This window comes from Procambarus clarkii, chromosome 42, assembly GCF_040958095.1.
Source record: "Procambarus clarkii isolate CNS0578487 chromosome 42, FALCON_Pclarkii_2.0, whole genome shotgun sequence".
Taxonomy (NCBI): domain Eukaryota; kingdom Metazoa; phylum Arthropoda; class Malacostraca; order Decapoda; family Cambaridae; genus Procambarus; species Procambarus clarkii.
Genome location: NC_091191.1, coordinates 23,989,387 through 24,002,078, shown reverse-complemented (window position 1 = coordinate 24,002,078; position 12,692 = coordinate 23,989,387). Strand labels below are relative to the sequence as shown.

Genomic DNA, 12,692 nt, shown 5'->3' with positions numbered 1-12,692 from the left:
AGATCAAAGAAGGAGGGAAGACCATGCATTAACGTAAACAAGACCGTGATCCTCACAAGGTGGAGGAGTTTACTGCTGTGCTGGAAAACGCTCTTCCTGGACCACTCTGTGATAGCGCAAGTGAGAAGTGGTCACACCTCAGGGGCACCATTTTCAACACTGCCATTTCCACCTTCGGTAAGAGGCAGAACAAAGTCAGCAGACTGGTTCGAGACTAGTGAAGAGGAACTGTTACTCCTCGTTGAGGAAAAGAGACGAGTTCTCTCAGCCTACAAGGACCTGCCCTCAGAAAGAAACCTACAGGCTTTGCCCGCAGTAGAGTTCAACAAACTGCGAGGCGTTGTGCTAACAATTACTGACTCCGACTCTATTCCAGCATCCAGACTGCGGCCACGGTCGGCAACATAAGAGACATGTATAAAGGGATCAATCAGGCAACAGGCCCTAGACAAAACAGGACGGCTCCTCTGAAGTCAGCCACCAGAGAAGTCATTAAAGACCGTGATCAGCAGATGAATCGCTGGGTAAAACATTACTCCAAACTCTACTTCAGAGAAAACTTGGTCAGCGTAGAGGCCCTGGATGCAATTCAGTGCCTGCCCACTATGGAAGAACTTGACCTTGAACCGACTGGAAGAAGTTGAGAAAACACTGGATTCACTTTCCTCGTGGAAGATCCCAGGAGATGATAGCATTCTGCCTGAAGTTCTCAAGTGCGCTCGAGGAACACTTAAAACTGAGCTTCATGAACTTCTGTGCCAGTGCTGGAAGGAGGGCTCGGTGCCACAAGATATGATATATACGAGCTTCGTCACTCTACAAAAATAAAGGTGACAGAAGCGATTGCAACAACTATCGCGGTATCTTGCAACAACTATCGTCGGCAAACTTCGCCAGGGTAGTCTTGGTGAGGCTCCAGATTCTTGCTGAAAAAGTGTACCCAGAGTCACCATGCGGTTTCAGAGCTGAGAGGTCGACCATTGACACGGTGTTCTCCCAGAGAGAGACAGCTTAAAAATAATTGAAGGGAGCAGAGAAAAGCTCTGTACATCGCCTTCATCGATCTTACAAAGGCCTTTGACCTCGCGAGCAGGGACGGACTCTTCAAGATCATGGCCAAAATTGGCTGCCCACCCACCCTACTTAGCGTGATACAATCGTTCTACGAGGACATGAAGGGCACGGTCCTGTACGACGGCTCACCTTCTGAACCATTCAACATCAACTGAGGTGTTAAACAGGGATGCATCCTTGCTCCAACCCTTTGTTGGATGCCTGTTCGGCATCTTCGCAATTCTCGTCAAGCATGACTTAGGAGCAACCAAAGAGGGCATTTATCTCTGTACAAGATCTTATAGAAAGCTCTTTAATCTATCCAGACTCTGAGCGAAAACGAAAGCACAGCGAGAATTCTCAGGGACCTCCTCTTCGATGACGACGCAACGATCACCACACACATAGCAGAAGGCCTGCAGCAGCTACTCGACAGCTTTGTCGCAGCGTGCTCCGCATTTGGGTTGACAATCAGCGTGAAGAAGACACGGGTGATGGGACAAGACGTCAATGAGTTACTCTGTATAAACATCACAGACTGCGAGGTGGAGGCGGTCCACGAGTTTGAGTACCTGGGCTCCACAATCTCAGACACCCTTTTCCTGGATACTGAGCTCAACAAACGTATCGAGAAGGCCACAACAACACTGCCCAGGCTCACAAAGCGCATTTGAGCAAATGTCAAACTGAGAGTGCACACCAAGGTACAGGTCTACATGGCATGTGTGGTGAGCACGCTCCTCCACAGCTTAGAATCCTGTACCCCTGCACTCTCGCCAGGAGAGACGGCTTAATACCTTTCAAATGCAGAATCTAAGAGGCATCCTTGACATTACGTGGAGAGACCACGTCACTAACAACGCAGTTCTCGACAGAACAGGAATCCCTTCAATATTCACTCCCCTGCAGCAGAGACGCATGCAGTGGCTGGGACATGTCACATGCATAGAAGATGGACGCATACTAAAGGACCTTTTATATGGGGAACTGGCATCAGGAAGGAGACCCACTGGAAGACTCCAGCTGCATTTCAAAGACGCCTGCAAACGCGACCTCAAACAGCTGAACTTCGACATCAACACTTGGGAGGCAGCAGCTGCGGACAGATCTGCCTGGAGATGCAAAGTGCGGAAGGGACTCCAGCAATTCAAGGGCGAACTGAAGAGGCAGGCGGAGGAAAAGAGACTTCAGAGGAAGTCTCGACCATTGACAGACGTAACCGCTTCAGCGTTTATCTGCACTCGCTGCGGTCGGGACTGCCGTTCTCGGGTTGGACTTAACAGCTACACACACATTGCCCCCAATCAGACACACAGGGCACAATTCCATAACTCCACGAGATTGACGGATGTCTACTACTACCACAAGACAGTTTGAGTACTGAGACAAACTGGTACTCACATTAGCAGTGACACAACAACGATAGAGTTAGAGGTAAATAGGCTCAGTACAAACGAGTATGGAAGCCAGGACCTGTGCCTAATTATCATCAGATTTCCCCAATTATTATCACAATGGAGTTTACAATGAACTGAGTACAAAAGTATCATATGCCATCCCTGAAGTTAATAAAAACAAGATGGTGGGAGCATTAGTGTTTAAAGAGTGCATGGTACGCAGTACCAGTTACACAGGTTCCACTTACCTCTCGATGGTGAGCTCTAGGGGGGGGGGGGGGGTCAGTGTAATATAAGGTGAGCGAGAAGGTTGGATTCACCTTTTGACATTATAAGAAAATGAAATGATGGTATAACTTTACCGATCTTCTTGAAGCTACTAAAGGAGTCGAAAGTGTAGAAGTCAGGTCGGTCTTGCAGGCTTAGGTTGGAGAAGGCTTCCTTGATCAGCTGGAAGTTGTTAAGAAAGACCATGGTTCGACTCCCCAGCCGCCACCTGTAAGTATTTTTATCATTCATAGGGATAACACTTCTTCCCCATAAACTGTACTAAATCGCTTAAGAACGGCAGAGTTGGCCTTATCGAATCGAATTCAAGACCCTAGGGGGTGGAAGAATGGGGCGAGGATGCAGACAACTTGAACAGGAAACAAGGTACAAGGCGGAGGAGAGGTAGGGGGGAGCACAGCTAGGTGGCCCAACCGGCGTGTGTTATTTATTATTTTGTTTACAGGAGTTCTTACATTCTTGTACAGCTACTGGCACGCATAGTATTTCCAGCAAGTCCTTAATCCTAATTTTCACACACACACACATTCCCAGGAAGTAGCCCGTAGCAGCTGTCTATCTCCCAGGTACCTATTTACTGCTAGATAACAGGAGCATAGGATGAAAGAAACTCTGCCCATTTGCTTCTGCCGTCCGTCGGGGATCGTACCCGGACCCTTAGGACTGCAAACCCCGAGCGTTGTCCACTCAGCCGTCAGGTTTAACTTGGCAGTGATGCTGTACGCCGTTCTCGCTGTCCATTTACATCCATGGGCGTCACACAGGGGCTCAGTTCCTAGGCAGCTGGTGGTAGTGGCCAGTTTTGTTGGTCATTTGTTGTAATAGACTTAAGGGCAGCATTAGAGAGGCGTCAACATGTACAGCATAATACTGTATTATGTCTGCGGTTTCTAGCACATATGACCATAAAAAGTCTTTGTAATATGAATAATTATGAATTTGAAGAAATATTGGTCGTGCTTCTTTTCCCCATTAGGGAAACTAGGGATAGTGACTTCATTTATATTTAATTGAATGAATTATATTATGTTGTTCAGAAAGAGAGGACGAGGTGCAGGGGAGAGTGAGAGAGGACGAGGTACAGGGGAGAGTGAGAGAGGAGTAAGAGAGGATGCAGAGTGTTGTGACACAAACAGGCTGGCAAACCCTCTCGAGGGTGGGGGGGGTTAACTCAAGGACTCGCCCTTGTATAGCTCTCTAGAGAGGCTACGTGCTTGTCCTGCACACTCTCTATGTTCAACTCTTTGCATTTGTACCTATTTGTGCTTGCAGGACCGAGCAGTTTGCTCTTGGACCCCGCCTTTCTAACCGGCAATTTGTTTTATTTTTATTTTTTTTATTTTTACCCTGAAGGGTGAGTTTATTGGGCAGCGCCACTCACCCTGCGAGTGGACATACCACCATATCAGCATGTACGTCACCCCCCACCCACCCCTAATACGAAGAAAACCCGCTGGGTTGTTCATCCTGCCAACCGTTAATTGTATAATATACTGACTCGTATTCTACTTTTTCTGTCAATATTTATAATGAACTATTTACCAACACACACACATGAGGCTTCATGTGTGTGTGTGTGGTGCACATGAGGCTTCATGTGTGTGTGTGTGGTGCACATGATGTCACACAGGACAGCATGAGGCTTCAAGAAGTCCTGGACAAACTGAAGGAATGGTCCAACAAATGGTTGTTAGAGTTTAACCCGAGCAAATGTAATGTAATGGAGATAGGTGAAGGCAGCCGGAGACCAGATACAACGAATCATTTGGGAGAGGAAATTCTTCTAGAATCAGAGAGAGAGAGAGAGAAAGACCTGGGCGTTGATATCATGCCAGACCTGTCCCCCGAAGCCCACATCAAGAGGATAACCTCTGTGGGGAAATCTGGTTCTAGTTTAATATTAATGAATGTATAATTCTATGAATGCAAAATAATAACTAATTCTAAGAAAGCTCGAAGGACCAGAATATTATGTTAAATGAGAGAAACAGTGATTTATGGATCTCTATGATTAAATGTAAGAAATGTTATTATTCTACTAGCTGTACCGGCCACGCGTTGCTGTGGCTCAGTCTGGTTAAATGAAAAAAATATAAAGGAGAAAGCGCACGTTTCAAACATGTTTAATTTCACAATGCTTGTGGGTATACAATATGTTTTGTTGTTCCATTGTCTGTGGAGATATAGAGATTGTCTGGTTTGCCGACTGTAGAACACGCAACATATAATTGTCCATGTGAGAAGCATTCGGTGTCTAGATATAAACTGTACAATTCTAAAGATTGGGCCTGAGCTTTGTGATGGTGATTGCAAACGCAAATCGAATTGGAAATTACAATATCCTTAATTGAAATGGCATATCTGTTGGAATCATAGGAATGCGAGGAATGAGGACATCTTCACCTTTGAAAGGTTCTGTCAAGATTGTTGCTTCTACGACGTTACGGATTATTTTTTACTGCAAGGCGTATGGCGTTGCAAAGCTTTAACTGTTTGATATTTCGCAACATAATAATTTGCACGCAGATTTTCAATTGCCGTACGTGTGATGGTATCCCTGGCAGATCGAGTGAATTCAAAAATTCTGTTGGAAAACTAACCGCTTCACCTGCTTTCTCAACAGTGTCGACGGACTTGTATCGAGGAATTACAGGTAATGTTTGCCTGAAATCTCCTGCAAGCAATATTAATGCGTTCCCGAACGGTCTGATGTTTCCATACAAATCTCGCAATCTTGCAAATCAATCAAGAGCCTCGAGCGATTTTTTGTGAGCCATTGTGCATTCATCCCAAACGATAAGTTTATATTTCTGCAATACTTTTCTCATGCCGGATGTTTTGGAAATGTTGTACGTGGTAGTTTCCATGAATTGCATGTTCAATGGCAATTTCAAAGCCGAAGTTCTTCCACCTGGTAACAATGTCGCAGCTATTCCGGACGATGCAAGAGCTAAGGTTATGCCATTTTGGGATCGAAATGCTTCCAGAATCAATCTAATTAGGAAGTATTACAGTTCCTCCTGGCGCATCTAAGAAGATTTCTCCAAATCCGTTATTGACAGTTTGAATTATTTGATTGTAAATGTCTTTTTGCTCAAGCGTTAGCTTAGGAATAATAGATTGCACATACGACAACAGATCACCCGTGTTGTAATTTTGTTCACGACGCAATTCTACATCGAAGGAAGCAGCAGCAGATCGATTCGGTGATGACATTTCCAATTTATTTAGAACTTTGTTCGCGAATTCTAAGCACAAATCTTTAATCATTATCAACGCTTCGTTGTAGATTTCTGCTGTGAAATCCATGTTCATATTTGAATTTTCCTTCATATTCAATGGATAATATCTTCAGCCATGTGCAATTTATATTTCTCCCATAACTCTGTTGGAGATGAATGAGAGCATGCGGTCAATATGACGAAAACAATGCATAAATTTGATTTGGATGTGACGTGTTGGACGCGTCATTAATGGATACATCCTAGTGTCGGTCGTTCTCCAATTAATTCAGAGCTTGACATGCACTACGGAAAGTGGCATATGTTACGCCGCTGACAAATCCTAGTAGCTGGAAAGAAGTTGGACCGGGCACATTTACCAACAGCATGCAAAGAAAGAAGCATTCATCTTGACTGGGATGGATACATCCTAGTGTCGGTCGTTCTCCAATTAATTCAGAGCTTGACATGCACTACGGAAAGTGGCATGTGTTACGCCGCTGACAAATCCTAGTAGCTGGAAAGAAGTTGGACCGGGCACATTTACCAACAGCATGCAAAGAAAGAAGCATTCATCTTGACTGGGATGGACGGTGTACAGTTTGCCTATCGTAGTTTATTTCAACATGCCAAGTTGTCCGTCGACTCGGTTCTCCTCGTTTGCGCCGTTCAAATAATTTTCTACTGGCATTCCATGTGTAATACGTAGGCACTTCCGAATACAGCAGTGTTTTCGCAAACGCGTCATTTTGACATAACGTGAAGAAAGCAGTTAACGTTGTAGCCGGTGGATTCATATCTGTTTGTTGTACATTTTCAGCTGTGAAATAAACGTATTATCCATTTTTTGTTTTCTAAACAAAAACTGGTGAGTCTCACTTGAGCTGCCGTGCGGTGTAGAAGTGTCGTTTGCCCGCTCTAGCAGTTTTGGGGTAGTTGCCGTTTTCGCCGACAGGGGGTGTGGGTGTTTCTACCCTCCCTGCTGTTTCTGGTGGTGGGGACGTGGCATGTTTGCGATGGGCAGCCATATTCCAGCTGTCGTGAGGGTAAACTCCATAGGTTTGGAGTTTACTGGCCGTGCTGGTTACCCGCTTGTAGACTTGGTCTTGAGTGACATGCTCAGGGTCCCGGTCCAGGACGTATATGGTGTCGAGCTGGTCACTGCTCGCCGTGTCATCATCAAGTTTATGGGTGAGGCAGTGTACCGTGATTTTCTCCGGAGGTACGAGGGGCGTACTTTGCAGCTGCAGGACGGCACCGGGTCTGTGACCATTTCAGACCATAGTGGTGCTGTGACATATGTAAGTGTCCATGGTGCCCCCAAGGAGTTTCCTGAGACTCTCCTCCTGCATTTCTTCCAGAGGTACGGCTCCGTCGTCAGTGTGCGGATGAACTCGCTATCGTCTGGAACGTATTCAGGTGTGAAGACCAACATTCGAACCCTCGGGATGCGACTGAGGTCGGACATTCCGTCATCTGTCCGGCTGTTAGGGTACTACGTGTGGGTGTTTTATGCCCGACAACCCCGTACTTGTTTCCGGTGTGGCTTGTTGGGGCATCAGGCTGCCGGGTGTACTGCTGATCCGGTCGCTCCCGTGAATTTGTTCCGTGAAGAGGATTTCCCGCCGCTCCCTCTGGAGGAGGACTCCGGGGGTGAGGAGGTGAGTGTCCCGTTCACTGCTGAGGATCTCCCAGCGTCGCCCGTTGTTCTCCCGGTTGTCGCCGGCCCTCCTCCGGATGTTGCGGTGCCGTCGGATGTTACTCCTGCTCCTGTCTCTGGCCCTGCTGCTCCCGTAGGTCTTCCTGGTACTCCCTGTGGGGCGTCGTCATCTGCTTCCTCGTCTTCGGCTGCTGGACCTGGCCCTGCAGCCTCACCTCGGGTCCCTCCTGTGCTGGGGTGGCTGCAGAGCCGTGTGTGGTCCGGTTCCCCCCTGTGGTAGAGGCTACTGCCGTTCTGCATCGGGCGTCGGTTCGTCCGGCTAGTGGTGCCTGTGTTACGAGGTCAGCTTCCGGCTCTGACGATATCCGGCCAGAGCCCAAACGTTCCAGGCATTCGTCTACTGCCTGGGCCGATGTTGGGGACTTTAGTAGTGACTGTGGGTCTTCAGGTGTTGACGGCGTGGATCCAAATGCGTCGTTCTCTCCGAGGGTGGTGGTGGCAGCGGAGGTACATGTGCCTGCTGGTGCTGATGGCTGTGTCTCGGGTGTGCCTTCTGTTCCTTCCCCGCCAGGGGGCTCTGCAGTGGGGTGTGATGGCTTCCGCTGCCAGGGATAGTGCGGATGCTGGTGCTGGGCGTGGCCTGATAGTAACTTTACGGAAGGATGCGCGCCGCCCTGGTTCCCTGCGGTCGTCTGGTGGGGTGCCTGTGGCCGCTGGGTCCCCTGTGGTGGTGTCCACTGCCCAGCCCATTCCTAAGGGGTTGCGACTTGAGGCTCTGGAGGACATGGTTGCCGAGTTCCTGCGGTCTGAAGTACCGGAGGACTTTCATGATGGGCGGGTTCCCGATGTATGGTGTAGGGTGGCGGTTATTTGCCTCCGGTGTGACACCGTCTGGGTTCCCTGTATGCAGGTGTTTGTTGCCGGGGTTTCGGATAACATGGCGACCCCGGTGGAGGGTCAGACCACTTGGGAGAATTGGCTGATTTGGGAGGCGTTCAATGTGCGGTTCCCCCTGGTCTTGTTCCCGGTGAAATATGCCAGCTGATTAAATGTTACTGTAGAGTTGTGTGCCCCTGTGGCCTTTTGTTTGCCCTATTGTCTATTGTACCCGTGCCCGTTTTGGTGAGGGTGTTTTTATTCTTGTATTTGCTTTTGTATTGTTACTTTGCCATGTGTGTTCTACTTATGCATTGCTACATTGTGTTTTTTTGTTTGTTTTTATTTTTATTTTGTTTTATTGTTTTTTGTTTTTATTTTTGGCTTGTTGTGTGCTGTGAGTTTTTCTTGTATCTATTTTTCATGATGTCCTTTATGTTGTGTTTTTGTTCCCGGTCCTTCAGGCCGGTGCTTGTTTGTTTGTTGTATATGTTACTATGTTTCGTTTCTTGATTGCATGGAGTGCTAGTTTGTAATTATTGTCTATTTAGGGCATCTTCCTTTGTTTGTTGCGAGGCGGTTGGTGTGGTGTGAGTGTTTTTATTCATGTCTTGTTTCTGTGATGTACATTTGCACCATTTGCACTGGTGTTTTCAGCTTGCATTACAAGTTGTACTTGTTTGTTATTTTTATTCTGTTTTGTTGTATATTGGGATTTTCTTGTTATATTTTATATTGTTACTCCTGATGTTTGATTTGTTTTGTGATGTTTTGTTTCGTACTGTTACTGTGATTGCTTGTTTGACATTGTTTTGTTTTTGTGTCTTGGTGTATGCTAAATTTCTCGTGCATTTACCGTGTTTCTAATATGTTGTACAGTGCTGTCGGCCCTTCTGGCCGGTGGTTTCTTGTTTTGTTTTGTTATGTTTTCTATGTTCTTGTCTTGTTTTTTATTGTATTTAATGTCCATGCTATGCATGTAAAAATAAAAAAAATGTGTGATATGTAGGAACTTCTGAATACAGCAATGTTTTCGCAAACGCGTCATTTTGACATAACGTGAAGAAAGCAGATGAATGTAGCCGATGGATAACGTGAATGTAGCCGATGGATTCATAGCTGTTTGTTGCACATTTGCAGCTGTGAAATAAACGTGTTATCCATTTTTTGTTTTCAAAACAAAAACAAAAAATACTAACGAAATATATCATTCCAAACACAGATCAAGTGACACAGCTCAATTTCACCACCAATTGCACGGAAAAATAAGAAGAACAGTTAAAAAATTAAATGAAAAACAATGAAAAAAGAAACAAATAAGCTATACCCTCAAAATGAAAGGTATGGTAAACAACACAGCTCATTTCGAATGCAACGTCACACAAAATAATAAAATCAAAATGAAAATAAATCAAAATCTATGAAAATTCAATTTATCAATGCAATGGGAAACATTGAAATGGAATGGTAACATATTTTGTATATCGTGTGTTGCTCTTACCTGCAACAGATGGTACTGTTTATCAAAAAATGCATGTTTTTACCTGTCACAGGTGTGGCATCTAAATAGTAGGTATATAAAAACACACACGTATGCGAATGGAATGTTGTGTCAAAATTTCAAAGCAATTAGTGAAGAACTTTTGGAGATTACAGCGTAAGTTGCTCTTACGTCCTACAGATGGCGCTGTTTTTCAAAAAAGCATGTTTTTCCTGTCACAAGTGAAACATGTATATAGTAGGTATGTAAAAACACTCGCCTATTCGAATGCAATGTTGTGTCAATATTTCAAAGCTATCAATCAGGGGAGCCGGTCGGCCGAGCAGACAGCACACTGGACTTGTGATCCTGTGGTCCCGGGTTCGATTCCGGGCGCCGGCGAGAAACAATGGGCAGAGTTTCTTTCACCCTATGCCCCTGTTACCTAGCAGTAAAATAGGTACCTGGGTGTTAGTCAGCTGTCACGGGCTGCTTCCTGGGTGTGGAGGCCTGGTCGAGAACCGGGCCGCGGAGACACTAAAGACCCGAAATCATCTCAAGATAACCTCAAGATAGATCAGTAAAGCGGTTTCGAAGATTTCCCCTCACATGAAAAACTCCCGAAAAACGCAGCTTTAAAAAAAAACATGTTTTTTCCCGTCACAGATGTGACATCTATATAGTATGTATCTAAAAACACGCTCGGATGCGAAGGGAACGTTGTGTGAAAATTTCAAGGCAATCGGTGAAGAACTTTCGGAGATTAGCGATTTTGAACAAACGAACATTTCCATTTTTATTTATATAGATTATGCAATGAACGGTAAAATTCTATATATTCTAGAACGTCTTCCCATGACACATTTTGGGGGGGTCTTCTATGATGTTAGTCTACATAATGCATATAATGTATAATGATAATAAGCATACACATTGATTATAAGGATTATGAATTATATAATAGTAAAATGCAACGTTCTACTAGAAACGTGAAAGATGGCTTAGCTGTAAAGCAGACTTCACAGAGTGCATCTCGCAAATTGTATACTCGTAAAAGTTAACTTGTTGCACAAGTTACTGGAGGAAACATGTGATCGTGGTAGACGCTACGGTCTCCCATACGCTGGTACTCCAGCTGAAATACAAATATTATGTAAATTCCACTCCAAACCCTAGAATCATTCCTTTAATTCTAAAATCTAGATGAATTTGGGGACCTGTAGTATAGTTACGTAGGCTTCTGTGTCGCCAAACATCATAACGAACAAGGAGAAAACCTTATTAAATTTTAAAGGCCTCTAAAACCATTAAAGGATACTTCTCTTCCCTGCCGAACGTGGTGTCCGTAAAATTGAAGTTGTAGAATCAGTCTGGAGTCTGTACATGGCCAGATGCTCCAAATTAAGACCGATGTTGATAAGCAGACTTCAGAACACCTATGCAATGGCGGTTGTCGCGTGTCTCTCTCCTTCCTGTTCGGAGGTGGCGCATGCGCCACCTCCCAGTAGGTGCTCCGAGCATAAATTTTATGGAAGGAAATGCCTTATGACGAATATTTACATCATAATAAAGGTATTATGTGGCGACAGTTATTTTCTCGTGATGCAGTAAATTAATTTAGACGATATTAAATGAACGAGAAAAGATCTGGAGTCGAGATACAATTTATCATTCTATTCACTGATAAAGCAAATCCTGGTTGCATACATTAATTCCAGTAAACATTATAGACTTAATAGAGATTAATATTAATAAATGATTATCCTTAATAAAGAGGACAAAATAAGGCAAGATTCTACTCGATATGTTAATATGAAATAATTCCTGTGGCCAGCTGACTGACGTAACATTTCCACGATTCTAAGGAAAAATACACGACACTCCACATCCTAATGCAATGAATTCTATATCACTAAACTACGGATTAGTAATGTTAGTTAATTATGGCGCTTAATACAGGAAATACATCTCATTGTACTAAGGATTAGTAAATGAGTATTAAATGATTATGATGCCTAATACTGGAAATACATCCTATTGTATTAGGGATGAGAATAACTGTTGGAAATTTTCAACAACTTCAGCGGCATATGCTAGACTGGCCAACATAAGAACGGCCTTTAGAAACTTGTGTAAGGAATAACTCAGAACCTTGTATACCACATATGTTAGACCAATCCTGGAGTATGCAGCTCCAGCATGGACTCCATATCTCGTCAAGCATAAGACTAAATTGGAGAAGGCTCAAAGATTTTCTACCAGACTAGTGCCCGAGCTGAAGATAATGAGCTGTGAGGGGAGACTACGAGAATTAAACCTCACGTCACTGGAAGACAGGAATAAGCGGGGACATGATCACCACATACAAGATTCTCAAAGGGAATGATAGAATAGACAAAGACCCCTATTTATAACACAAAGGGCACACGCACTAGTAATGGAAATTTTCAACAATGGTGGAGACTGAGTGCCCAAATGAGCCATAAAGACATTAAAAATAATTTTTTTAGTGTCAGAGTAATTAATAAATGAAATGCATCAGGATGTAATGTGGTGGAGGCTGACTCCATACACAGTTTTAAGTGTAGATATGATAGAGCCCAATAGGCTCAAGAGCCCGTATACCTGTTGATAGACGGTTGAGAGGCAGAATCAAAGAGCCGAAGCTCAACCCCCCGCAAGCACAAGTAGGTGAGTACACACACACACTCACACAA

At 44.6% G+C, this 12,692-nt stretch overlaps 1 protein-coding gene across 1 annotated transcript in view; it reads right to left on the bottom strand.

Moving 5' to 3' along the window:
- LOC123770238 (cytochrome P450 2L1) overlaps positions 1–12,692 on the bottom strand; it is a 98,105-nt gene that overhangs the window by 45,015 nt on the left and 40,398 nt on the right. Inside the window, exon 4 of the mRNA XM_045761902.2 lies at positions 2,813–2,946. Coding sequence (XP_045617858.2) covers positions 2,813–2,946 — 134 coding nt within the window. The remainder of the gene's footprint in view (positions 1–2,812; positions 2,947–12,692) is intronic.